Below are 27831 nucleotides of genomic sequence, written 5' to 3'. Positions count from 1 at the left end.
ATAAAACAATCAATAAATATTTTCAATAACTAACACACTATATTATATTATTTCATTATGTCATATTATCTTTATTTTTTAATTTATTATTATTATTATTATTATTATTATTATTATTATTATATGACACTAACTTGACTAATTACAAATAAATGTTAAATAATCGATGTAGTAAGCCTTAACATCTTAAATAAACAATTTTTATACATATTTTACATACATTTTCTTCCAAACAGTTTGAATAGACTAAAAAAATTATTTACTATTTATTTTTCTATGGTCCGAATTTTAAAACCATTTTTAAATACAATTGGAGGGAAGTCGGGACCGGAAACAAGAAGCGCAGCCCCAAGCGCAACCAATCAGATGGCAGATATTCGACGTCCTTCCCCCTCGCTGCGTCATCACGCCGATGTTGTGTTCCGCGTCGGGGCAAAATGGCGGCCGTACATGACGGACCGAGCGACATCGAGAGCGAGAAAGAGACAAAACCCGACATTCTGAGCGACGAGTCGGGAGCAAACCTGCCGGGAATAATGAGCGGGACGCTGCCCTCGTCGCTGCACCCACCTCCTCCTGCCGTAGCGCCGAAAACAGAGGAGCAGCAGCAAACTTTACTCGCCGTGCTGCAGTTCCTGAGGAGGAACAACCTAACGGAGTCGGTGGATATCCTGCGGCGCGAGGCAGGACTGCAGGACGAGGCAGAGGAGGAGCGCGGGGCAGAAGCTACAACCCCGGGGCTGAACAGCGGGCCTGGAGACACTAGCTCCCTCCTCAGCCGTGTGTCTTCCCAAAGCAGCGCTCCGGCTAAAGGTGGGCTTCAAACTGGAGGCTGTGTCGTAAATCGGTCACTTGACACGTAGTGCACTAGCTAGGGTGCAGAAGCTGTAGATGTGTATATATATATATATATTTATTTATATATATATATATATATATATATATATATATATATATATATATGTGTGTATAGGGTGCAGCGATAGATTTGAAAACATCCCTGTGATCTTGTCGTAGGTTATGTTGAATATACAAAAACAACAACAACAGTTCACGAAATGCATCGTCTACTTAAGTCTTAAAAAGAATTCAAGAAGTTGTGATCGCCTTTTTAAGATTCGTGTGCCATATTTTCGACACAATTCTGTAGTTTTATTCGATGTACTAAAGATGCAACCTCATTATCAGATCTCTGTGTATTGGTGTGTCATTGATAACACAATCATCACAGCAAACAAACAAGGTTTTCTTTCAGTTATGCCTTGAGGCTTGAGTTCGGGTCAGAGGTTCAGTGCAAGTAACACAGCATTAGTGGATCGGGTTAAAAAATCACATCTGATATGGTTTCGATCCAGTATTGATTCCCGGTATCCCAGTAATACATCCTAAGGCTGGCTGCAGAAGTGTTGTTTTGGATATATCCAAATCTGACATTCAGTCATTTATCAGAATGATGTTGTTCTTTCAGCTGCTCCCTGTTTTGGGGTCGCCACAGTGGATCATTTGGTCCGCATGTTTCGATTTGGCACAGGTTTTACGCCGGATGCCCTTCCTGATGCAACCCTCCCATTTAATCCGGGCTTAGAACCGGCACTGAGAGTTAACTCTTCACTGGCTGGGTTATCTCCTTGCCTGGGAATTGAACCCGGGCCACGGCAATGAGATAGCGAGGTCCTGCCGCTGGACCACCAGAAGTCTAGTCATTGATCAGAATAAAAGGAATAAACATCTCACTTTCATTGGTGTGTCAGCTACAGGTGGAGAAGACCAGCCAGATGTCAGTGTTGTCCTCTCAGCATACAGCCAGCAGGGGGATCCTTCACTGTATCAGGTGTACTACAGTGGGCTGAAGAAGTTCATCGAGTCAGTGCTGGACTGCCACAGGGCCGAGCTGTCGCAGCTCTTCTACCCTCTCTTCGTGCACATGTACCTGGAGCTGGTTTACAACAACCATGAAACTGAAGCCAAGGCGTTTTTCGAAAAGTGAGTCTCGAAATGATTGGACAGGGAATACACAGTTACTTAGATGTGCAAAATGTCTTTCTGCTTAGTTTACGGATGTACGTCATCAGCTGTTTGGACAAAGATTAAACATTGACCTCTTATAGAAGCTTAGCGTTCAGAATGCGACGTCATGTACTTGTACAGAGGTGGACAAATCATAAATCTGTTATCTAGATCACTAAGAAAGTAACAACTGAAGTTGCCCAGAAACTAAGTGAAAGAATTAAAGCCAGTGTTGAATAAATAGCTCCCATGATGTTATTATATAAGTGTGTTCATACAGGCTATGGGAAAGCAAACAAGTGTGATTCTTATTCTTGTGTATTAAAGTTTCTAGTCTATCATGTCATGTAGGTGCAGGTGTCAAAAAACATCTGCAAGTTAAATGTTTTTTCTAGCTTTTTAGCCTGCTTTCTCTGACTGGCATTGAAATAACACTACTGCATTTTATTGATGATTCCGAGTCGATTGAACCTAGCCTTTGATGATATTTTTTACTGAAGTGTTCCAACTAATATATTAAATTCATGTCCCAAAATTCCTGCGTCTCATTTCAGGTTCAGCGGTGACCAGGAATGCTACTACCAGGACGATCTGCGTGTGCTCTCCGGCCTCACCAAGAAGGAGCACATGAAGGGCAACGAGACGCTGCTGGATTTCCGCACGAGTCGCTTCGTGCTGCGCATTTCCCGCGACTCCTACCAGCTGCTGAAGCGGCACCTTCAGGAGAGGCAGAACAACCAGATCTGGAACATCATCCAGGAGCACCTCTACATCGACATCTTCGATGGCATGCCACGCAGCAAGAGTCAGATCGACAGCACGTCCGGCAGCCTGGCCGGAGAAGCCGTCCGAGAGGCCAACAAAGCCAAGGTGAGCGAAGAGAATGCCGTGTTATTAAGTAGATAAGATTAATTAACCTATAAGATTGCATATATGTTATGAGGTTTTGTTTTCTTTTTAAAACAGTGCTCAATTCTACATCATGTGTGTATCTGCATGCTCTAGTTTGCCAAAGGGAGGCAGAAATATATATTACAACACTAGTTTCCATGTAATTAGCTCTAAACTGTAATTCAAAACGGGGTTTAATTATTATTCCTGCATGAAGTCAGGTTAAAATGATTCACTATTGACAGTTCCTGTGCAGATTGTGCAGAGTTTTCAACATCACCTCATCCATAGACGTCTTCCAGTCATGTGCGTCAAACATGAGAACAGATATAGTAGAAATTAATCACACATGCGTCTTCACTGATAGGAGTTTATAAGAAGAAAACTGTGCTTGCAATTTCACCAGTTCAAGTAGCTTTCTGCAAAAAACACATAAAACTCTAGAAGGTGCATCGTAAAATTAAGCATTTTTGGCTGCAACAATCACTTTTCTGTTTTGTTTGTCATGCAGGTGTATTACGGACTGCTGAAGGAGCCAGAGATCGAGGTCCCTCTCGACGATGAAGACGAAGAGGCCGAGAACGAAGAAGGCAAACCCAAGAAGAAGAAACCCAAGAAGGACAGCATGGGTTCAAAAAGCAAGAAGCAGGACCCCAATGCTCCACAACAAAACAGGTGTGACTCGGGCTTCGGCTTCGTGAGCTGTATTACGTGTGATGGACTGAATTTCCGTCGTATTCAGAATTTATTGCGATTGATCGGATAACAGTAACACAGGCTGCACGGTACATCTGATCGTTTTTTTACTGTATGGCTTGTTGTGTAGGATTCCTCTACCAGAACTGAAGGACTCTGATAAACTGGACAAAATCATGTACATGAAAGAGGCCACAAAGAGGCTTCGTCTCGGCCCTGAGACACTGCCCTCGATATGCTTCTACACATTCCTCAACGCTTACCAGGTACGATCACAGTGGATCATACACATAAAGTAATGTTTCATTAGGAATAAAGTCGGCCTTTATCCACAATTGAAACTTTAGTGATGATAATGAATATGTGGAGATCTAAACTAAATAATATAGCATAAATTATATAAGGAATAAACAGTATCTGTTTATTCTCCTCTGTTTATTCCCAAGTTCTGAATTTATCTCATCTCAAAAATGGAGTGTCACTAAGAAACAAAAACTTCTTATCACTTTATTTATAGCTATGAAAGAAGTCTTAATGTGTAAGCATTACAAAGTGACCATTAAGACCACTCAGTCATATTAGTTGCTAAACTGATATCGGATATCTGATGTTAGGGTCTGACAGCAGTGGACGTTACAGATGACTCGAGTCTGATAGCAGGAGGCTTCGCCGATTCCACAGTGCGCATCTGGAGCGTCACACCCAAGAAACTCCGCAAGGTCAAATCCTCAGCAGGTGAGCTTGAGCTTCATCGACGTACTGATCAGTGTTTTGTTGATCTGAAACTCTCATAGTCATAATCAGTTAGTGTGTTTAGCTGTGAAATATATATATTTTTTGCGGGGACAGTGGTAGCTCAAGTGGTTAAGGCTCTGAGTTGTTGATTGGAGGATCAGGGTTCAAGCCCCTCTGCCAAGCTTCCACTGTTGGGCAATTGAGCAAGGCCCTTAACCCTCACTGCTCCAGGGGTTCTGTATCATAGATAAGCCTGCACACTGACCCCAACTTCCTCAGCAGGGATATGCAAAGAAAAGAATTCCACTGTGCTGTAATGTACGTGTGGCTTATTAATGAACTTTTCTTTCTTTCAGAACTCAGTCTCATAGAAAAGGAGTCGGACGACGTGCTAGAAAGGATCATGGATGAAAAAACAGCCAGCGAGTCCAAGATCCTGTACGGCCACAGCGGGCCAGTGTACGCCGTCAGCTTCAGTCCAGACAGGTCAGAGTAGCAGCTGAACAGAAAACCCCTCGCTGTTTCCATTAAGTATGACTGGGTGTACTGGTGTAGGAAAATAATCCACAAGTGGGTACTGAAGTGATTATTTCTCTGTAACAGCACACCCTGAAGTGTTTTTGTTCTACCACAGCAAGCAAGAGTATTTCTAATGGGGTTCCTGGTGGTGTTTGTGATATTGACACACATCTCTTGACCGTTTGTCTGTCAGGAATTATCTGTTGTCGAGTTCAGAAGACGGCACCATCAGGCTGTGGAGCTTACAGACCTTTACCTGTCTAGTAGCGTATAAGGGACACAATTACCCAGTGTGGGACACTCAGTTCTCCCCACATGGATACTACTTTGTATCTGGAGGACATGACCGAGTGGCTCGGTAAGAGAGTCTGATTTGGGGTGAATGTAAATTTGAAGATGCCATGTTGTTGAATTTTTTTATTTCATCCTCCATATTAAACGATCTTGTCTGATGTTTTCTCTGCAGATTGTGGGCCACTGACCATCACCAGCCCCTCCGTATATTCGCCGGCCATCTCTCTGACGTCACCTGTACCCGCTTCCACCCGAACTCTAATTACCTGGCCACGGGCTCAGCCGATCGCACCGTGCGCCTCTGGGACGTCCTGAACGGCAACTGCGTCCGTATTTTTACTGGACACAAGGTAGGATTTCTGCTAGAGCTCTAACGGTAATATCGCCAAGAAGAAGGGATCTGCATGGCTTTGTAAAATATTTTCCACATGTATAGCAAACGAATAATGACTAGGTTACCATCCGAAACATTACGACATCCTACCTGAAGTTAATATTCATGCAGAGGGACAACTCTTTTCTGAAAGGTTTGATATGTAAAAGTTTCAGATTATGGGGAAAGTAGAGTGAAGAAAAAGCTTAAAGGTTTCTGTTAGATGTGTTTGTATATTGGTGTTATTTCTTTGGGTGTTCATAGTATCTGAGATGCTGATAAAGGAAAATAATCCACCAGAGTTGATTTTAAATAATAGAATAAATAACTGAGATCATGCTTTTATAGTTAACTAAGTAACCAGTTATAGTAAGTTCCTGTTATCAGTTGTTATGGCAGCTCTGAAAGACATTTTCATACTCCTCCTCGCACCTGAAAGTACAAACCCCTTCAAAGTGTTTGTGGGGGTTTATTTTCCTCTCCATTAAAATATTTCCTCCCCTTGTAGGGACCCATCCACTCGCTGGCATTCTCACCCAGTGGTAAGTTCCTGGCTTCTGGCTCAACCGACGGCCGAGTTCTGCTGTGGGACATCGGTCACGGACTCATGATTGGAGATTTGAAGGGCCACAGTGACACCGTCTACGCGCTCAAGTTCAGCAGAGATGGAGAAATCCTTGCGTCAGGTGTGTTTAGTCTTATACATGTGTCTATTAGAGAACAGTTTCTCTCTGGAAAGTGAGGCTGGGTTACAATGAATAGAAGTGTAGGGAAGATCTGTTTTGTGATATTCTATAATAAATGTTTCTGGACCATCATTTATATAAATCCTATTCCTATCCTATCCTCTCCTCACTGCAGGCTCCATGGACAACACTGTCCGGCTGTGGGACGTCACCAGAGCCATCGATGACGTGGAAACGGACGATTTCACAGCAGCCACGGGTCACATTCACTTACCCGACAACTCTCAGGAGTTATTACTGGGAACGTATCTGACCAAAGCCACCGCAGTCATCCACGTCCACTTCACCAGACGCAACCTGCTACTGGCCGCCGGGGCGTACACCTCCCAGTGATCCCAGTACAACCCCACCGCTCCCATCACCAAATCATGCAGCACTGCCCGCGGAAGAGCTGGAAGGATCCGTGTTGCTCGACTGCACCTTGTTTATTATTAGGATATTAAAGTGAAGCAACTGAACCTTATGAACTTAACCATGTGTGTATTACCATCAGTTCTACAGACCTACTTAATGTCGCTTACTTTACACTCCACTGCCATACAGGTTTGTGTCCCCGGCCTCCTGAACTGTACAGTCTTTTATAATTATGTAAATAAAACATCTTTTCAGTGTTTTGGAGTTTGGAATAAGTTTTATTTTTTAACATTGTGACTCGAGACAACTGGTTACTGAATCTTCATCCTGTACAGCAAAAAGCACAAAACCTAAGGGGGGGAAAAAAGAAAAATATGAGTATAGGGCCAGTCTTCTAATCATCTTAAAGTGTTTGAAATAAAAGCCAGGAGTGTACCTTTAGAAAACATTAGCTCGCCGTTACAGCCTTCTCCTTCTTGGGCTTCAGTTTGAAGAACAGGATAATGGCAGCGATGCTGGCATATGTGGCCAAGACACACTACAGGAAAGCAATTATTAAAGAAAACATTTCCCGATTACTCTTAATGCTGAAAACACATTCAGTCAGTGGGATTATTACAGTAAATACAATGTATTGGTAAAATGTGAAGGTTTCAGGATAGACGAGTGCACAGGACTTTTAGTTCGTAGTCTTTTCCCAAAATATTTTTTAAACCATAACAACCATGACCCATTATTCTTCTAGGTTAATGAATGTGGCCTTGACATATCTGACCACTTGCTCCCCCTGCCCCCAGAGTAAAGATCGCCCACTTCCCCTGCCCCATAGTAAAGACAGTCCGCTTGCCCTGCCCCCACAGTAAAGATCGCCCATTCACATTGCCCCAGTGTAACGATCGCCCGCTCACATTGCCCGCTCGCCTTGCCCTAAGAGTAAAGCTCGCCCGCTCGCCTTGCCCTGAGTAGAAACAGCTTGTGTGCGCGTAACAAAAAAATACAATATTCTAGATGTAATGCATGCTCTAGTGACATGCTTTGACACATGCCAGTCATTTATTAATAAATGAAAAATCAAAATTGTAAAATAATAATGTTTGTGGTATTAATGTCTCACACACACACACACACACACACAGCAGCTCATAGCTGATGATTTTCCCGCAGCAGCCCGTCCTGCAGTGTTTTATTAAATCAGCTTCATTGAGAAGGTCATGACTTACATTCCTCCTTCCTGTGATGGTGTAGGAGTTGAAGTACTTGGCGATGCCGGTGAACTGGTGATGTGTGCCGGAGTCGTGACCAGCCATGATGCTGAACTTTAAAACATGTTCCATATTCACGTTAATAACTCTCAACAGAAAATAATAATAACCCACAGACCAACACATGCCAAGATCAGGAGCTGGATAAACTACATACATCTGTTCTCTCCACTATCTAACATTAATATCACATCCTCGCTTATTAAAACTCAGCGACTTTAATAATTAAAACCGTAAAAAGCTCTATATTAGTTTCCCACGGATCCAGTTTAGCTACAATGCTAACATGCTAGCAGCACTGTGTGCTACGCACGCGACACGCGTTATTATCCTCCTTTAACGTCATTTAATCATTTCCAGCGAGCTATAAAAACCGCAAAAGACACATTTATGAAATATTCGCTCGAGATATAAACTTGATCACCTTGCAGATTGAACCTGTTCCCGCACTGAACCGGTGTCCTTCAATACGAGAGGCCGTGAAGCTACGCGAGTGAACAAACCGGAAGTCTCGCCCCTTACACGTGACCGGCTGAAATAAGCGCTCGTGATAGGTCCAGCCTGGAAGGTTCTCCTAACACGTTCTACCGTCTATCACACGAACCCGGTTCTCCTATTGGTCATTTTTCATGTACTTTTGCATTAGGTCTGCTTGGCTTGTTTGTTTCCGGGTCACAAACATGGCACGCTGTTGAGAAGAACGTGTGAGTTTTTGTAGGTGGGAAATGCGGTAGAAGATAAAGGAGATATTAAAAGCGATCGGGTTTGGAGAATGTAAGTGACTCGAAGTATATCACTGTATTTTAGCTTCCATGCTCCTCGTTAAGTCCTCGATTGCGCATGCTCAGGTCTTCAGTGTAGTTGCTGTAACGGTGTAGTAGAGGGGCATGTTGATGACTTGCATTGAAATTACAGTCCTCTGCTTTCAGACGATCTGATCTGTTATAGTGTCCATAAACATTGCGGTTCTCAATGGAGGCTTCTTTTTGATTACTGTTATCTGTGTAGATATTTGTGTTGAAGCACCATGGCGTCAGTGGAGGAGGATTTCCCTCGTGGTGGCCCAGTCAAGAAACCATCCGAGCAGAAAACATCTAAAACTCCCAAGTTTCGTGTGGAAGTGGACAATCTGTTTGAGGTAAGCCATGCCTGATGATGATGATGAAGAAACTTCCATAAACTGTTTTTTTTCTCCCCCGAATGATTTCCCAAAATTACCTCTCTGACACAGTTCATAGCCTTCTTAATCAGATCATATCAATCATCCACCTGAAACTGTGTCGCCAAATATAAAGGGTTTTTCCTTGACATCTCTGAATCCTTGAGCGTTGATGAATTTTCTAGAATCCTCGAGCCTGATTGGTCGGATTGCGTTGATGAATTTTCTAGAACAGCAGCTCTGTATGAATGGGTTGTTCTTTTTTAACACAGTAACGTTCGTGTAAACTGACCGAAAGAACTGCAAGATGAAGATTTGGAATAAAAAAAACGTGTGTTCTGACGAGACGTTTATTTAGCTGCGTTGGAAGGCGTCTGCAGTGTAAAGTTGTAAAACTCTGGTTTCTGGTTTTTCCTGTCGAGACCCTCTCTAAGTGGACACACTACAGGGTGGTCTGGAGTCTTCTCCAATTGCAAAAACTCACCAAAACATCCATCCATTGTCGATACCTGCTTTATTCCTAATTAGGGTCAATGTGGATCTGCTGGAGCCTATCCCTGCACACATTGTGCGAAAGGCAGGGGTACACCCTGGACAGGTCGCCAGTCCATCACAGGGCCACATATATAGACAGACAACCACACACACTCATTCTCACCAAATCAATAAAATAAAATGACGAAACTTCTTCAGGCTTGGATGAGAAGGAGCAAACTCAGCTTTATTCTATAATCTATTTGATTATCGGTGTAAGTGTAAGAGGAATAAAACACTTGATGCAACAGTAGGACTGTTATTGATTATTTTACTATAGCAGCACACACTGCTGTGTGTTTGTTCCTTGTTTATAACACAAGTGGGAAACAGAAGGAGTTCGGCTTATTACTCAGAGAATGAAATGAAATGTGTTGTGTGTAAATATTTGGGGTTTTTTTCGTGAGAAATTGTATTACTATTATTTTATACGATTTTTTTTTGTTTCTGCACATTGTCAGTGTTTACATCTGGGGCTTTAAATGCAGTGTTAACACATTTCATGGGGCTTTAAATCTGCACAGGATCCACATCATTTACAGTGTTCATGCAAGACTCAAAGTACTTTATAATGCCCGAGTCATGCTTTATCCAGATGTGTTACACATGTCTATATGTGCTCACTTTATAACTTTTTTTTCCTCTCAGTTCTATTAAAAGATAATGCATTAAAGTGAAAGCCAAAAGCTTAGCACTGGCACTTGTGGGATTTGAACCCACAGCCTTTTGGTCACAAGTCCAGCATCTTAACCACTGAGCTACGACTTTAGTGCTGGTGTATGTGTAGGTTTTATTGTAGTTCCTCTGTAAAGCTGCAATGGTGCAGTGTATTGATTTGTCTACAGAATGTAAAGTCCTCTGCTTTCACTAATGCTGATCCGTTGGTTGTAGTCTAACATGCATTGCCATATTTTCCGGTTTTCCTTAAGTCACATTATGACGTATAAAAGGTTCGGGTCTAAACGTGGTTATTATTAATACCTCACAGACTCGGCAGCCAGAAGTCAAGAAGAAGAAGAAGAAAGCTGCGAGCAAGCATGAAGATGAAAAGCCGACCAAAAGGCAGAAAACTGAAGGCGGACTGAAGCTGAACACAACATCCAGCGTGGAGATTCTGCATATGAAGGTAAGAGCTGACCGGGCTCCTGATCATGCAAAGGACTTTGCTGTCGTTTGACCACCTTGACATGTGCAGAACTAGTGGGCTACTCAGAAATTTTACATCCCCCTGTGCTACTTTTTTTATTCCTCCTCTATCAGAATCTGAAGCTGGGCACGGTGATGCTCGGCTGTGTGAGGGAGCTCTTAAACTTTGAGGTTGTACTTGGTCTCCCAAGTGGGCTGAAAGGTTACATGCCCATCTCTAGCATTTGCGATGCCTACACGAAGATCCTGAGCAGCGCACTGGACTCTGGGACAGACCTCGAGGTAATTAGGGCAAGATTTTGTTCTCTCTAAGATCCGGGTTGTAATTACAGTGTTATAATAAATATCACTACAACACTCGATGACCTCAAGTTTATAATACTAATATTAATAATGTTGATATTTCTTTCTTTTTGTTGCCTGGTTTATCCCTGTACAGGATCTTGTCTCTCCTTCCCACCTCCTCACCCCGGGGCAGCTGGTCAGGTGCGTGGTGACGACGCTGGATCTGTCCAAAGAGGGCTTTGTCTGTCTCAAACTGTCCATCAACCCGAAAGACGTCAACAAGGAGCTGAACTCCAGCTCTCTGAAAGCAGGCATGGTGAGAAACGCTCATGTTACTTTTTAAATATTTCAAACTAAATATGGGAGAAATGATGTGGTTTATTCCAATGAGAACAGTGACATGATCTTGTGCATGAAATATCACTGGAAATATTACTGGTGCACTGGATGTGAGAGATGTAGAGAGATGGAGAGATAGAGAGAGAAAATTGGAGGTGGATGTAAGGAGAAGAGAGGAGATGAGGAGAAGACAAGAAAGGAAAAGACGAGAGACGATCAGATAGATAGGAAAGAGAAGGGGAGAGGAGAGGAGGATAAGAGGAGAGCAGAGAAGAGAAAAGAGAGGAGGAGGAGATAAAAGTGGAAAAGTGAAGAGGGGAGAGAAGATTAGATAAAGAGGAAAGAGAAGAGAGGAAAGCAGAGAAGGGAGATGAGAGAGGAGGAGAAAAGAGAAAAGAGGAGGGAAGGAGAGAAACAAGGAAAGAAGAGATGAGGAGAGGAGAGAGGAAAGCAGAGAAAAGAAGAGAAGAGGGGGGGGTGTGAGGAGAGGAGGAGGAGGAGAAGAGAAGAGGAGTGGAGGAAGAGAGAAGAGAAGAGAGTAAAGAAGGGGAAAACTAATAAGGAAATAAGAAGTTGGGATAGGAGAGAACACGGTAATAGAACTTGGAGAAGAGAGAGAACATGCCTATTTATCATTTTGTTGTTAAGTCAATGGGGGTTTGAATACCTTTTATTGAGAAATGAGTGATAAGTGGATGAATAGAGAGAGCGACGGAGTGATGGACGGATTCTTCTGTGTGTTTGTAGACTCTCAGTGGCTGTGTGGAGAGCATTGAGGATCACGGTTACCTGATAGACATCGGAGTGAGCGGAACAAAAGCTTTTCTGCCCAAAGCGAAGGATGAAAGTGAGACAACTAAAAAAGGTAAAAAGTAAATAAATCTAAAATCAAAGTCAATCAACCTTTAGGATTCTATTATCATAAATATAGAAGCGTAACAAACATTGTTTTTTTGTTTCTCAGATCTGAAGGTGGGTCAGTACGTGATGGCCAAGCTGGAGGAGGTGAAGAACGAGGGACGGGTGGTTCGGCTTTCTGTCAATCCTATGGTTGTTAATCACACTTGTGCAGAGACGCAGCATGGATGGACATTGAGTAACCTCTTACCTGGGCTGCTGGTCCAAGCCTGCATCAAGAAGGTAACACAGGAGATTATTGGCAGGTTTTACCTCACAAACACAATGCAACTCATCATATATACAGTGATCAGGCATAACATTATGAGCAGGGACAGGTGAAGTGAATAACACTGATGATCTCCTCATCATGGCACCTGTTAGTGGGTGGGATATATTAGGGAGCAAGTGAACATTTTGTCCTCAAAGTTGATGTGTTAGAAGCAGGAAAAATGGACAAGCGTAAGGATTTGAGTGAGTTTGACGAGGACCAAATTGTGATGGCTAGACGACTGGATCAGAGCATCTCCAAAACTGCAGCTCTTGTGGGGTGTTCCCGGTCTGCAGTGGTCAGTATCTATCAAAAGTGGTCCAAGGAAGGAACAGTGGTGATCCGGCGACAGGGTCATGGGAGGCCAAGGCTCATTGATGCACATGGGGAGTGAAGGCTAGCCCGTGTGATCCGATCCAACAGACGAGCTACTGTTGCTCAAACTGCTGAAGAAGTTAATGCTGGTTCTGAGAGAAAGGTGTCCGAATACACAGTGCATGACGGGTCAGGGCTGTTTTGGCAGCAAAAGGTGGACTAATACAATATTAGGCAGTTGGTCATAAAGTTATGCCTGGTCAGTGTATGTATGTATCCTCTGTAATTAACTGAAATAAATAGATGTGATGTAGCTTTATAAAAACTGTAGCTTTAGATTTCAGAAATCTTCAGTAACACCAAAGCAAGGGGTCTGATCTCCTAACTGCTGCAGCTGAACTGTAAAAGTGATCACCTCTGTAACAGATCATCCTTTACTCACCTGAATTTCCTTTTCTTTTCACAGGTGACGACTCACGGCCTGTTAGTAACGTTCCTCTCAAATTATACCGGCCTGGTGGATTTCATGCACATCGACCCAGATAAACTGTCCACTTACAATGTCGGGGACGAGGTAAGAGTCCACAAAAGTCTTAGTCTTAATAGAAAAACAACTTGTTTTAGTCTAATCCATTTCACAACATTTAAATGTTTAAATCCTGCTCTCAGGTGAAAGCTCGTGTCCTGTATGTGGACCCGGCGTCTCGGCTGGTGGGTCTTTCTCTGCGCAGCCACCTCCTATCACCAGGGGGCGGCATGTTGGACACCGTAACGAGTGAGCGAATAGGGGAGGTGCTGAAGGGATGTAAGATGGCCGCTGTACACCACCACTCCGGAGCCGTGATGGAGCTGCCAGACGGGACCACGGCCTTCGTGCACGTGAGTATCACCAAGCAGCACCAACACTAAGCTCCGCCCACATGCAGCCGCTGCGAGGTGTGTTTTTGGGGACTTTTCCAAATCATAGCCTTCTTTCCTTGACTCTGTTCTGAGTGTATCACCTTTAAAATATCAATTCTGCATCCTGTAATAATAAAGTGCTGTGTGTTAAACACTGATGGCTTGAGGAGCAGGGAAGTCTGTCCCGTTGACCAATCCAGTCCTTCCTGACCAGTTAAACCAGAACTAGTGCAGCAGTAAACTGAACCAGTTCATGGGTTAGAGACCTGAAGTTAGACTGGTGCAATATTTCAAGCATTTATAGACATTTATATACAGAAAATTGGACAAATATGACACATAGCTTGTGAGATTTTTATAAATAAATTAAATTAAATAATCAATTAAAAATAATTAATTAATCTCACAAGCTCCTCATCATATTTGTCCAATTTTCTGTATATAATGTTTGTAAGTGTAATTTAATCAGTTAATTAATTAATTTTATTATTAATTTTTATCTTTATTTTTTTACTAACATTTAGTGTATGTTCTCACTGTAATAGCAAAAAAAGACATTTTCTTTTTTTTAATTGTTTTCTGAATCTCTGAAGTCTACAACACAGCGTACGTAAATAAGACCAACATAAACTAAAAATAAGCTCTATGCTCAGTAATAGCTAATGATATTAAGACACAAGTGAATATTAATCATTTAATTAATAAGTTTATTTTGGACTATTCTGAATGGGTTAAATGTTAGGAAAAGACAGATTTATCATATGAGTGTCCTGCACATGGCGTCACAGGTCTGTAGGACCAGGTGTAGGAGTGGGACTGTCTGCACCTGAAAGCTCATTACACATGGAAGCGTAAATGTTAGGGTCTTTTCTTGTGCATCAATATTTTTCTCATTGTCTGTCTCTCAGAAAAGCCATCTAAAAGACTCCAAGGAGGAATTTAACCCGAACCGTCTCCTCGCTCAGCCGGAACACACGCTGAGAGTAATAGACTACAGCCCACTGGAGCAGATCCACATAGCCACACTGCGCAAGTGAGTGTGTCCCCATCTGTCTGTGTGTGTCCTGTGTGTGGGTGTGTCCCCTGTGTGCGCCACTGTGTGTGTGTGCGTGTGTGTGTGAGACCTGTGTTTGTGTGTGTCCATCCCCTGTGTGTGTGTGTGTCTCCCCTGTATGTGTCCCGGGTGTGTGTGTGTGTGTGAGACCTGTGTTTGTGTGTGTCCATCCCCTGTGTGTGTGTGTCTCCCCTGTATGTGTCCCGGGTGTGTGTGTGTGTGTGTGAGACCTGTGTTTGTGTGTGTCCATCCCCTGTGTGTGTGTGTCTCCCCTGTATGTGTCCCGGGTGTGTGTATGTGTGTGTGTCCTGTGTGTGTGTGAGACCTGTGTTTGTGTGTGTCCATCCCCTGTGTGTGTGTGTCTCCCCTGTATGTGTCCCGGGTGTGTGTATGTGTGTGTCCCCTGTGTTTGTGTGTGTCCATCCCCTGTGTGTGTGTGTGTCTCCCCTGTATGTGTCCCGGGTGTGTGTGTGTGTCCTGTGTGTGTGTGTGAGACCTGTGTTTGTGTGTGTCCATCCCCTGTGTGTGTGTGTCTCCCCTGTATGTGTCCCGGGTGTGTGTATGTGTGTGTGTCCTGTGTGTGTGTGAGACCTGTGTTTGTGTGTGTCCATCCCCTGTGTGTGTGTGTCTCCCCTGTATGTGTCCCGGGTGTGTGTATGTGTGTGTCCCCTGTGTGTATGTGTGTCCTGTGTGTGTGTGAGACCTGTGTTTGTCTGTATGTGTGTGTCTGTGTGTGTCTCCCCTGTATGTGTCCCGTGTGTGTGTCCAGTGTGTATGTGTCCCCTGTGTGTGTGAGACCTGTGTTTGTCTGTGTGTCTGTGTTTCCCCTGTATGTGTCCCGGGTGTGTGTATGTGTGTCCTTTGTGTTTATGGGTATTGTGTTGGGGTGTGTTTGTGTATATAGGTCAGTGTGTCAGTCCAATTGTGCGTGTTTCAGTGTATTAGTCCTCCTGTGTGGGTCAGTATTTTGGAGTGTGTCAGTGTGTCCGTCTGCATGCATGGGCCAGTGTACATAGTGGACATGCACTGTTCTGTAAAGCATAAACGCTTTACAGTTTAAAGATTATATTTTTCATTTTGGATCATTTCCTTGTCTTACAGAGCCGTCATCGAAATGCCCTTCTTCAACTATCAAGATATTAAACCAGGGCAGACGGTAGAGGTGAGGAACCCTGTACCTGCCATGTTATCATCTCCTCTCACTGTAAACGGAATGTTCTCACTCGTGTGTGTGTGTGTGTGTGTGTGTTTTCAGGGCACGGTGCAGAGCTTGGAAAAGTACGGCATGCACGTCAAAATCTCAGAACACATTAAAGGCCTCGTTCCCAGAATTCACCTGGCGGACATCATCCTCACCAACCCTGAAAAAAAGTACAAGGAAGGCATGAGGATCAAATGTAAAGTGAGTTCCTCTCCATGGGTTTATATTAAAGCTCTCGCTCTAATGTCAGCTCAGCTTACTGAAATAAAATTTCCCCATAATCGTAAACATGTTTATGATCAGAGTTAAGCATGACCTGTATTAATATGTATACATGTAACACGAATGAATTCTTGCCTAATACTTTGGAACATCTCACGCTTCTGATTTATCTCCAGGTTTTATCAGTGGACTACCAAAATAAAAAGCTCACCCTGAGCAGGAAAAAAGCTCTGATGGAGACTCCACTTCCTCTTTTCCTGACATACAAGGACGCTCGTGTGGGTCTGGTCTCCCACGGCTTCATCGTCTGCATCAAGGATTTCGGCTGCATCGTAAGGTTCTTCGGTGAGGTTAAGGGCCTGGTGCCAACGTCTGAGCTGACCTCGGAGACCACTGACCACCCGCAGAGTCTTTTTTACATAGGACAGGTTAGAAAACTGCTTTTATTGGCATCTTGTTTTTTTATTTAAACATACTGTAGAACTGTAAAACTCTTGAACTAAACTGTGTGCTGATCATGTGATCAGCTTCATGCACGAATCTGGAAATCCCAGGCTCCAGACTTTGCATTATACACTTACCTGTTGTATAATGCGATTGATGTACAGCTTTAAAAAATTTTGTCGCTGTTGAGGGAATATGGAAAGCTAACGCACCAGAAATAGTGCATGCAATGTTAATATTATAAACTAAATGTTTGGGGAAAAACAGCAACATTATACTATATTGCAACCCCTCCAAATCATTGAATTCAGGGGTTGGACTGTCATGTTGGAACAGGAAGTAGTCATCCCCAAACTGTTCCCACAAAGTTGGGAGCATGAAATTATCCAAAATGTCTTGGTATGTTGAAGCATTAAGAGTTCCCTTCACTGGAACTAAGGGGTCAAGCCCAACCCCTCTCCTGATTTGGAGAGGGGTGTCCCAATACTTTCGACAACATAAGTGTACAAAAATTGGACCATAAAAATGACCCAAAAAAACCTTCCAAATGCTGAAGAGTGGATGTTGTTTGATTGCTGATTAAAAAATTAACAGAGCACTAGGCTGAACGGTTTGTTTAATCATCTAGTCAGTTTTCCATGTGAATAATATTTCTCTTTGACCTGCGACGGTTTCTTGTTTTTGTTCTTTTTTCTGCATTATTGAACAGGTGGTGAAAGCCAAAGTGCTTAAATGTAACCCTGAGAAGGAGAAACTTCTCCTGTCCTTTAAAGCAGTGACTCAGAGCGACATCGAGAAGGTCCGAAGTCTCAAGTTCGACTTTGAATTCGGAAAGGTCGAGTATCACAGAACCTTCTTGTTGTTTTTCTCGAGGAAGAGCTTATGAATGTGACACGGTTAAACTATGTTTACGTGTAGCTGCAGGACCTGGCGTCAGTGGTGTGATTATTTTTCCTTCTTCAGAAAGTGGAAGTGATTGTACAGAAGAAATCCCAGACCGGTCTTGAAGTGTCTATTCTCCCAGAAGAAACGCCGGCTCTGCTTCCCAAGGGGCACCTCTCTGACCATGTGACCAACTGCTCTCTGCTGTGGGCGGGGCTCCGGGAGGGAGACACCATTTCCAATGTTGTGTGCCTGCGCAGAAACAAGGAAAGCATCGTATCCTCTTTTGTTTCAGTGAGGATGTGAAGGGAGTGTTGAGTTAAATGATGACGTAATTATAACTAATGAGCTGTTTCGTCCGGTGAATAGTGGGCGTGTCCGAAACGTCTGGTTCCTTCATCTCAACAACTTCTGAAAGCTGCACTGATGTATAATTGAAGCAAGTGAACATTTTGTCCTCAAAGTTGATGTGTTAGAAGCAGGAAAAATGAACAAGTGTAAGGATTTGAGCGAGTTTGACGAAGGGCCAAATTGTGACGGCTAGACGACTGGATCAGAGCATCTCCAAAACTGCAGCTCTTGTGGGGTGTTCCCGGTCTGCAGTGGTCAGTATCTATCAAAAGTGGTCCAAGGAAGGAACAGTGGTGAACCCGCGACAGGGTCATGGGTGGCCAAGGCACATTGATGCACATGGGGAGTGAAGGCTGGCCCGTGTGATCCGATCCAACAGATGAGCTACTGTTGCTCAAACTGCTGAAGAAGTTAATACTGGTTCTGATAGAAAGATGTCAGAATACACAGTTCATGATGGGTCAGGGCTGTTTTGGCAGCAAAAGGGGGACCAACATAATATTAGGCAGGTGGTCATAATGTTATGCCTGATCTGGTGTATACGAGGATCTCGACTTTATGACTGATCCCTAAAAATAACTCCATAGCAATGTGTAATTTCCCAGACTCAAAATCCACTTGAGAGATTGAAACTTTCCTGGCTTTCCAAATCCGCTTCTCGTTTTCTGATGATTCGGTATCATTCGATTCTTGAGTCTTTCACTCTAAGGTTGTTTTTGCTGCCTTTACACTGCTTCCTGGTGCCTGGAGTGTGTGTTTCATTCTGATTGATTCTGAATCTGGCAGAGTATCCTGCTAAATGTTTGTTTATCGATCCATCCATTCATCTAAGCTTTATTTTTCCAACTCAATAGAAACCCTTAAGCCCTCTGCTGGAGTGAGGGAGGGCTGAAAGTAGTGCATCTTTTTTGTGTCGTCTTGCAAAAATGTTCACAATTTAATGCGAACACATGCCTAGCTAAAGATATTGCCGTTTTCCTGACACAGCTCATGTCACATGACCACCAAGATGAGAAACTAGGAGAGCGCTTCCTGTAATCCTTTGTTCCTTAACCAGGTCATTCAGATTCTCAGTAAAAAGCCCTCGCTGGTTGCGGCTCTAGAGGTAGAAAACTTGGTTTCATCTTTCTCAGAGCTGCAGGTGGGGATGGTGATGATGGGCTGGGTGAAGAACATCATGTCCTACGGCGTCTTTGTCGACTTCCCTCACGGCCTGTTTGGCCTCGCACCCAAATCTGTGAGTCTTTATTTAGTTATTAATATAATAAATATATATATATTTATTTTTATTTATTTATGCATTTGTTTATTTATTTTATTTGTTTGTTTTATTTATTTATTTAAAATCAATAGTTTATTTTATTTATTTATTTATTTTTGTTTAATTTATTAATTAATTAATTCCGCAAACCACAGAATGAAAACATAAAGTGAAGCTGATGCATTATTTCAATCTGCCTTATAGGCCATGAGTGATAAGTTCATCACAGACACTGCAGGAGTGTTTGCGATAGGTCAGACGGTTCTGGCCAAGGTGACCAACTTGGATGAGGAGAAGCAGCGGTTTTTGATCAGCCTGAAAGTGTCGGAGTTGGTTAACTGGTCAGAGAGCGACGCTCAGGCCAGACTGATCCAGGGTCAGCACGAAAGGATGTCCGTGTACGACTCAATGACCACGAGAGGTAAGAGACAAGTGAATGAAAGTGAATGGAAATTAGTTTGTATCATCAGATCACAGCTTTTTGCTTATAGTCTTCTAGATGATGATACACAATATTGCCAAAAGTTTTGGGACACCCCTCCAAATCACTGAATTCAGGGGTTGGGCTTGACCCCTTAGTTCCAATTTCATAATTTAGTACTTAAATCTTAAAAGTTTTGCTCATATTTTACATATAAATGCTTCTGTGTGTTTTATTATAGTATTCAGATGAGTCTCTTTTCTAAAAAAACATTGCCATGTATTGTTTTTTATTACAGTTTATAGATGTTCTTGCTCCCCTTTTCCCTCCAGGTGACTCGGACATACTGCAGCAGCTCTCCTCTGTGTCTCTTGGGGACAAACTGAAAATGACCGTCGACATGACTAAAGAGGACGACTCGGTTATCCTGACCTCAGATCAGCTCAGCTGCGTCACAGTGCTGGCCTCCAAATACCATGTAACGGGTCAGTCTAATATCAAATACCTAAGACACACTGTGGATGTGTTTATTGTGACCCTGAAAGCTTTGACTAACAGTTCGGTTGTGGATGTTGGACTGTTTGTAGATGTCAACACCACTCCAGGCAATCAGGTGACTGCTGTAGTGCTTCATGTTGACTTTTTGACCTCTGAAGTACACGTGTCTCTCCTGCCCAGTCTGACGGTGAAGAAGAAAATGGTGAGTAGAAATAGCAACGGATATTTAACATGCGGTGATAATCATTTCTGGACCAGAAAAATGTAAACAGAAGCTTGCATGCACAATTTTGCATATCCTACACTGTATTCCCAAAAGTTTTTGGACGTCTGCTTTTACATGCACATGAATGTAATATGGAGTTGACCCGCCCTTTACAGCTATAACAGCTTCATATCTTCTGTGAAGTTTTCCACAAGGTTTAGGAGTTTGTTTATGGGAATTTCTGACCCTTCCACTAGAAGCACATTTGTGAGGTCAGGCACTGATGATGGACGAGAAGGCCTGCCTCACAGTCTCCACTCGAATTCATCCCAAAAGTGTTCTATCAGGTTGAGGTCAGGACTCTGTGAAGTTCCTCCACACCAAACTCACTCATCCATGTCTTTATGGACCTTGCTTTGTGTACTGGTGTGCAGTCATGTTGGAACAGGAAGCGGTCATCCCCAAACTGTTCCCACGAAGTTGGGAGCATGAAATTGTCCAAAATGTCTTGGTATGCTGAAGCATTAAGAGTTCCTTTCACTGGAACTAAGGGGCCCTGAAAAACAACACCTGAATTCAATGATTTGGAGGGGTGTCCCGAAACTTTTGGCAACATAGTGTAGTTTTTCTAAAGTAGCTTTAAATGTATAAGTGATTGTTCAGGTCTAGGAATACCTTGAAAACGTACAAACAGCAGCTTTAACAGGTTTACTGTATAGTTGATTTATATTAATGAAATGCCAAATAAATACATGTGCAGGTTTTATAAATGCAGATGGAGTTTAATCTAATTTAACATTTTTTTTAAATATTTATGTTAGTAATACAGAAGCTGTACCTTTGAGCTCAAGAAAGAAAGAAATAGTTGAGGCAGAGATGTGTTTTCTGGGTGTAGTGTTTGCCCTGGGGTATTAGTTTAGGTGTATGAGTGCAGGCAGGCTCAGACAGGAGTCCATGTCATGGGGTATTAGGTTATTACTAGTTGGATAGATTGAAGCAGGTTTTCTGAAGCTCTGGATTTATTAAAACGTTCACACTACATACTAATATACAATTTTGAACTTGTTTCCTGTTACAGTTGAACACTGACTCCCAGCACACCGCTACAGTCCAGTACATGGACAAAGACTTTGCCATAATCTCATTGGGCGACACCGGTCACCTGACTGTGATTTCCGCAACCGCCCACCTAAACGAAACATTCCCCCCTGAATCGGAAAAGCTGACCGTGGGTCGTAAAATAACCGTGAGCGTAACCGACCCGTGTTGTGAACATCTGGGCGGACGAGCCCTCGTAGTTAAACAAGTGAAAAGCAGCATGCCTCGGATCAGAGGCGAAGAACACAAATACAAGATCGGGGACGTTGTGACGGCGAAGATTAAAACCATCAAACCTTTGTGTGTACTCGTGACGATGCCGGATGGAGTCACGGGAAACGTGCACGTTTCTGAGATCAGTGAATCACCCAAAGTTGGAGGATTCCCCACGTCGGCCCTGAAGGTCGGGACTGAAGTTGAGGGCAGGATCATCGGTGCTCGTGAGAGCCACAGCCACAGGTATGGCCTTTTTTTTTATCATGATTATGGAGGCTTAGTGGACATCATATGTGTCTTGCACACATGTAGATGGGGGTTTCCTCCTGGTTTCCTCCATCATTCCAAAGACACATCTGTAAATTGTCTGTGTGTAATTGTGCCTTGTATCCCGAGTCCACTGGAATAACCTCAAGGCTCCCTGTGACCATCTATAGGATGTTATTGTTGTTGTTTTGGCTGCTCCTTGTTTGGGGTTGCCACAGCAGATCATTTGGTCCGCATGTTTCGATTTCTTGATTTCTTACGCCGGATGCCCTTGTCACAACCCACCCATTTTATCCAGGCTTGGGACCGACACTGAGGGTTCGAGCCCCAGTACTGCCAAGCTACTGCTGTTGGGTCCTTGAGCAAGGCCCTTAACCCTTCTTGCTCCAGGGGCACCGTATCATGGCTGACCCTGCGCTCTGACCCCAACTTCCTAATAAGCTGGGATATGCGAAAACCTGTGGGCGGTGGTGGCTCAAGTGGTCATTGACCGGAAGATCAGGGGTTCAAGCCTCAGCACCACCAAGTTGCCACTGTTGGGCCCTTGAGCAAGGCCCTTAACCCTCTCTGTTCCAGGGGCACTGTATCATAGTTGACCCTGCGCTCTGACCCCAAGATGCGAAGAAAAGAATTTCACGGTGCTGTAATGTATATGTGACAAATAAAGGCTTAATTAATTAATTAATTAATTAGCTTCCTGCCTGGGAATCGAACCCTGGCTGCAGGAAAGAGAGCGCAGCAGGAGACTTGACCCTCTATAGGATAACTACTATAAACAAAAATGAATGTCTGAATAAAAATAGTGATCACGTGCTTGTTTTTGCTCTGCAGGTTTCTCCCCATCAGCCACCCCAACTTTGTCTACTCTCAGCCTGAGCTCACGCTTCTCCCCAGGTACATAAAAGAAAGTTAGCTCTGTATCATGGTTTATTTATCAGCTTCCCTACATTAATACAGCTTTCTTTCAGTAAACTGAACGACAGCGCGACACTCGCCTCGCTGGAGAACAAGCCTGACCCACAGAGCTATAAACCTGGACAGGAGATCATGTGCTATGTATCTAAAGTAAGCATCATGATCATGTAAATGTCACGGTTTTAAACAAAAAGGCAGTATCCTGTAACATTTTGTTTCTTTCGTGCAGTACCTTTCCGAGTCCAAGTGCCTTCAGACTGTTGTGGCTCCGAACCTTTTTGGATCTGTGGACCTGCTGGCTATGATCACTAAACCTAAAGTGAGTACTAGATTATGACTTGATTAGAAATCACAGCTCACATACCATGCTAGTTGCTGATGAGTAAAAATGATGCCTAAGCGCACACAGTTTCCAGAGAAACAGGATGTTCAGTGCTCCTGGGGCTATTTTTCAATCCCTGGGGTAAAAACAAATGACAAATTGTAACCACGAAACAGTTATCATGTTAGTACGGGTAATGATTTAAGAAAATAATCTCTACCTCGTGGAGCCTGTTCACATGCTAGCCTCAGATTCAGGTTCTTAGAGGTTCACTAGTAGAACCTGCGTACTTTGTTGTTCATCCATCTCAAGGTTTTGACATGGTGATATGGTTTTCTGCTCAACACGGATGTAAACGCTGACTATTTGAGTTAGCCAGCTTAAACCGGTCTGGCTGTTCTCCTCTGACCTCTTTTGGCAGCACTGTCAGTTCACTGGATGTTTTTTTTAGATGTTTCATCATTCTGTGCAAAGTTTAGATAAAGATCTAAAAACAAATATCCAAACCAGCCCGTCTGGCACTGTTAATACTGCCTCAGTCAGAGTGACTGGTATCTGTAGCTGTTTATCCCTGATTATTAAAATACATGCATTATTATATAAATGCTTGTTCACTAAAGAAATATACAGAACACCAATCAGGCATAACATTATGACCACTGACAGGTGCCGTGAATAAGACTGATGATCTCCTCATCATGGCACCTGTTAGTGGGTGGGATATATTAGGCAGCGAGTGAACATTTTGTCCTCAAGGTTGATGTGTTAGAAGCAGGGAAAATGGGCAAGTGTAAGGATTTGAGCGAGTTTGACAGAATTGTGATGTCTAGACGACTGGATCAGAGTGTCTCCAAAACTGCAGGTCTTGTGGGGTGTTCCCGGTCTGCAGTGGTCAGTATCTAAATAAAACTATCCTTCAAGTCCTGTAAGTCCTTGGATCTGCTGCTAACATCTTGGTGCCAGATACCACAGCACAACCGTCAGGTATCTAGTGGAGTCCATGTCTTGACAGGTCAGGGCTGTTCTGACAGCAAAATAGGGACCGACACAATATTAGGCAGGTGGTCATAATGTTATGCCTGATCGGTGTATGATGACTGCAGATCATTTGTCGTCTTCTTACTTTCACTTTGGTTTCCACGCAGTTTAAAATACCGTGAAGGAGATAGTGGTTTGAAAAATGAATTCTTGAATGAATTCTTGCTGAATTTTGGGGTTGTAAATTCCAGACACGTTTCATGCTAACGAATGAACGAACAAGGCCGGAATTTGCACGTGGTTTGGAATGCTGTGTCTGGACTTGATTTGTGGTTAAACAGAATGACTCCTAATGTTGTATTTTTTTCTCTCTCTCTTTTCCTGCTTTCTCTCCCAGGAGGCAAAACACCCACAAAAGCTCTTCAAACATGGCCAGTGTGTCTCCGCAAAGGTCGTCAAGATCAACCCTAAAAGGCCAAACCAGCTCAAACTTTCCTTTATAGGTAACATTGGCAAGCAGATACCTTTAAAGGATTAGCGGTGTTAATAAAACATGATCTGCTTTTAAAAAGATAAATCATTATCTCATGCTCTTACACAGTAATAGCAGAATGCAGTTTGAGTCTTAGATATAGCTGACCTTGCAGTAACGGATACTTTAAAAAAAAAAAAAAAAAAAAAACTTAAAATTGATTTTGGATCCACGGTATTCCGCTCTGCCGGCCAACACCGGCGTTCCCTCTTTCCCAGTGTGCTCTTTTACTTTGCTGAGTCATGTACTGAACACACACACACACACACATCCTGCTGTGATCATGACGCACAATAAATGGCTCCCTCGAGTGATCTCATGGTTTCCTGTGTTTCCATAGGGACACACACTCTCGAGAAGGGGGTCGTTACCATGGGCATGGTGTGGAAAATTATCCCCCACATGGGCCTGATTCTGAATCTGCCATTCGGGAATTCCGGCTTGGCACGGATAACCGATTTATCAGACGAATACGTGGACGCTCCGTTTGAGCAGTACAAAGAAGGCCAGGTGGTCAGGTACGAGTGTCTGTGTTTCTGGATTAGAACTAAATCACACAACAGAGAGTCCATCATCATGAGCTCAAGTGATATTGTTAAAATAACGACTCCAGACTACATCAAAAGCACAATATACAGAAAGACGAAGGAAAAAAATGAGATAAAAAGGAGGTTCTTTGTAGGTTTATAAGCCAAAGTTTTAATTTTTTGCTTGTATCTTCAGATGCTGTGTTGTTGGTGAAAAAGACGGAAAGTTCCACGTGTCTCTACGTACATCCAGGTGTGTTACAGCAACGCTACTAAGTGGTTCAAAGGTTTTTTGTTTTGCTTTTTTTTTTTAAGTTTATTTTTATTTATAGTTTGTTTATTGTTGGGGTTTTTTGGTTGTTTTGTTTGGGTTTTTGTTTTTTTAATGTGTTAATTTTTTTGTTGTTTTTTTTTTATTTATTTTTGTTTATTCATCAGGTTTTGATTATCAAATTTTTGTATTTATTGTTTTATTTTGTTTTTTTGTTTTTTTTGTTTTTTTTTTGTTTATTTATGACTTTTTGTTTATCTATTTATTGTTTTATTTTGTTTGGTTTTTTATTTATTTTTGTTTATTCATCAGTTTTTGTTTATCTATTTATTTGTATTTATTGTTTTATTTTGTTTTTATTTTTGTTTTTTTATGTTTTGTTTGGGGTTTTTTTTTTTTTTTGGTTGTTGTTTTTTTATTTTTTTTATTTTTTTTTTTCCCCCCCTCCAGTGGGTGAAACTCACATCCCACCATCATTGAAGTTATGTTTATTTGTTTAATCTAAACCGCAATAGCTACCTCAGAAATAAGCAGCTCTTTAAACTGGAAGCTAATTAAATAATAAAATAATAAATAATTGAAATAATGGTGTGTTCTTTCGACGGACGGTTCAGGAATAGAAAGTTCTAGAAAGCCATACTGCTCTGTTGAATGTTGAATTTATCCTCTGAATCTACGCAGGATCCGCTCTGGTAAAGCTTTGCCAGACGTGAAAGACGTGGACATCAGCTCCGTCTCAGATCTCCAGGAGGGACAGATCATCCGAGGTTACGTAAAGAACGTTGGAGAAAAGGGCATCTTCGTGAGGTACTAAAGATTTAATAAGGATTCTGTTGGTTTTTGATCCTCCATGGCGTAGTAATGATGTTTGTTTGTTTTTTTGTTTATTGGTAAAAGTTTATCCAGGTCAGTCACGGGAAGAGTCCTGTTCCAACACGCCACAAACTACTTTGCAGTCGACCCCGACCTGTTCCCCGAACACGTCTCCCAGAATGCACTGCTGACCACCAAAGTTCTCCAGTAAGTCTGCACAGATTATACTATAATGGGTCTTTTGATCTGTTTGTGTTCATGTTTACTGAAGAAACCAGGTTTGATGGGTCTCTGATTTATTTATATTTTTTTCAAAACCTGACAAACTTCCTAGCCCTCCATCTTCATCCCTCACAACCCAGTCATGGTCTTAGACCTTACACCCCATCGAGTCTTTTCAGCCATTTTTCCAGTGATTACTGCAGCTTCCTCCACACTGGCATCAGCTCAAACTCCCTCCATTTGCTCAGAATCGATCAGAACTCAGAACTCAGCAAGCCGTCTTCTCTCTAACTCTCAGCCTTGGCAGCGTATTACATCTCCTCTTCACACTTTGCACGCTGGCTTCCTGTAAACCAAGATTTCCCCATCACCTACAAATGTCTTTCTCTTCCTCTCTTCATGTCATCTTCTCATCTCTTTCTGACACGCTCAAATTGCCACATCTTCCAAGTTCCTTCCATCTCGCAGTTGTAATATTTCTCTCGAATGTACACTTTATCTAACCTGTAACAACATGTCGCCTTTTCACCGAACTGCGTGACGCGGCTCGATAACAGATTAGATCCCAGGCTTTAATCATATCCGTTTCACATGGCTTGTGAAAGTCGGAGTTGCTCTGGAGGATGTGCCTGACTAGTCAAATACTACTCAAAATTCTACTCGGATGAAAGCAGGCATGTCTCGACGCATCACGGAGGTGAACCTCTGAGTACGAGTGCTTGCTTAAAGGCAGTGTCTGCACACAAACAACCAAATGTCTCAATACCGAGGGAACATTTTGAAGAACATTTGAGTGTAGACTTGATCAAACATCATTACAGGACGATAAAGTCATTTCCTTAAATCATAAAATCATTTCCTGTCAAATGCAGCTCTACAACACAGTGTGATTAAATAGAGAAAATGTAACCTTTAGAAAATAAGGTGAAGAAATACAACATTCTGTAATCAACTTCAGAGAGAGAGTGAGTCAGAGAGATAGCAACAGAAAGAGAGACACAGAGAGAGAGAGTGAGTCAGAGAGAGAGCAACAGAGAGAGAGGGACAGACAGACAGAGAGAAAGACAAAGACCGATGGAGAGGGGCAGAAAGACACACACAGAGACAGAGAGAGAGAGCGACAGGGAAAAAGAGAGAGAGAGAGAGAGAGAGGGGCGAAGACAGAGAGAGAGAGAGAGAGAGAGAGAAAGAAACAGAGAGAGAGTGTACTGTTGCCCTGAAACCCAGAATTATTTGCACTTCCTGTTCGATTGTCCTGAATTCAGTGTTTCTTTATGGGTTTTTGGTTAAATGCCTGAAATAAGGCTGAACACAAGCTCAAGATATTTTCATGCTTTATTCTATGACATAAAATACATCAGTAATACCTCACTCCTGTTTTTTCAAGCTTTTACATGTCTTGGGGATA

The 27831-nt window shown here is 42.7% G+C and overlaps 3 protein-coding genes across 6 annotated transcripts in view; 2 read left to right on the top strand and 1 right to left on the bottom strand.

Moving 5' to 3' along the window:
* Positions 1-391: 391 nt before the first annotated feature.
* Positions 392-6874, top strand: taf5 (TAF5 RNA polymerase II, TATA box binding protein (TBP)-associated factor). 2 transcript variants are annotated; one of them, XM_058381193.1, is made up of 11 exons: positions 392-813; positions 1758-1983; positions 2562-2877; positions 3410-3573; positions 3725-3860; positions 4209-4329; positions 4686-4815; positions 5042-5206; positions 5315-5492; positions 6024-6201; positions 6377-6874. In XM_058381193.1, the coding sequence occupies exons 1-11, from the start codon at positions 438-440 to the stop codon at positions 6592-6594; spliced, it is 2208 nt and encodes a 735-aa protein (XP_058237176.1). In that variant the 5' UTR covers positions 392-437; the 3' UTR covers positions 6595-6874. The 2 variants fall into 2 exon arrangements, with proteins under 2 accessions (XP_058237176.1, XP_058237175.1); XM_058381192.1 differs by having other exon boundaries at positions 395-813; positions 1752-1983.
* On the bottom strand, positions 6864-8443 carry atp5md (ATP synthase membrane subunit k). Of its 2 annotated transcripts, none has more exons than XM_058381196.1 (4): positions 8302-8443; positions 7836-7931; positions 7052-7153; positions 6864-6965 (listed from the first exon to the last, which is right to left on the bottom strand). In XM_058381196.1, exons 2-3 carry the CDS (start codon positions 7920-7922, stop codon positions 7064-7066), a joined length of 177 nt encoding a protein of 58 aa, XP_058237179.1. In that variant the 5' UTR covers positions 7923-7931; positions 8302-8443; the 3' UTR covers positions 6864-6965; positions 7052-7063. The 2 variants fall into 2 exon arrangements, with proteins under 2 accessions (XP_058237179.1, XP_058237180.1); XM_058381197.1 differs by having other exon boundaries at positions 7836-7926; positions 8302-8424.
* An 80-nt stretch (positions 8444-8523) lies between these two features.
* pdcd11 (programmed cell death 11) overlaps positions 8524-27831 on the top strand; it is a 26976-nt gene continuing 7668 nt past the window's right edge. Inside the window, exons 1-28 of one of the 2 annotated variants that reach the window (XM_058381190.1) lie at positions 8524-8651; positions 8886-9015; positions 10559-10696; positions 10831-10998; positions 11156-11317; positions 12088-12205; positions 12305-12480; positions 13290-13397; positions 13493-13702; positions 14632-14756; positions 15879-15939; positions 16033-16179; positions 16377-16628; positions 17354-17479; positions 17608-17802; positions 18944-19114; positions 19343-19559; positions 19892-20044; positions 20147-20259; positions 21341-21819; positions 22675-22737; positions 22812-22908; positions 22988-23077; positions 24456-24561; positions 24931-25108; positions 25314-25370; positions 26070-26195; positions 26286-26408. In XM_058381190.1, coding sequence (XP_058237173.1) covers positions 8905-9015; positions 10559-10696; positions 10831-10998; positions 11156-11317; positions 12088-12205; positions 12305-12480; positions 13290-13397; positions 13493-13702; positions 14632-14756; positions 15879-15939; positions 16033-16179; positions 16377-16628; positions 17354-17479; positions 17608-17802; positions 18944-19114; positions 19343-19559; positions 19892-20044; positions 20147-20259; positions 21341-21819; positions 22675-22737; positions 22812-22908; positions 22988-23077; positions 24456-24561; positions 24931-25108; positions 25314-25370; positions 26070-26195; positions 26286-26408 — 4070 coding nt within the window. In that variant the 5' untranslated portion in view covers positions 8524-8651; positions 8886-8904. The remainder of the gene's footprint in view (positions 8652-8885; positions 9016-10558; positions 10697-10830; positions 10999-11155; positions 11318-12087; positions 12206-12304; positions 12481-13289; positions 13398-13492; positions 13703-14631; positions 14757-15878; positions 15940-16032; positions 16180-16376; positions 16629-17353; positions 17480-17607; positions 17803-18943; positions 19115-19342; positions 19560-19891; positions 20045-20146; positions 20260-21340; positions 21820-22674; positions 22738-22811; positions 22909-22987; positions 23078-24455; positions 24562-24930; positions 25109-25313; positions 25371-26069; positions 26196-26285; positions 26409-27831) is intronic. The other variant, XM_058381191.1, reaches the window with a different exon arrangement.

The sequence above is a fragment of the Hemibagrus wyckioides genome, linkage group LG26 (assembly GCF_019097595.1).
Source record: "Hemibagrus wyckioides isolate EC202008001 linkage group LG26, SWU_Hwy_1.0, whole genome shotgun sequence".
In the NCBI taxonomy this organism is placed as follows: Eukaryota; Metazoa; Chordata; class Actinopteri; order Siluriformes; family Bagridae; genus Hemibagrus; species Hemibagrus wyckioides.
This window is presented reverse-complemented; position numbering and strand designations above follow the sequence as displayed.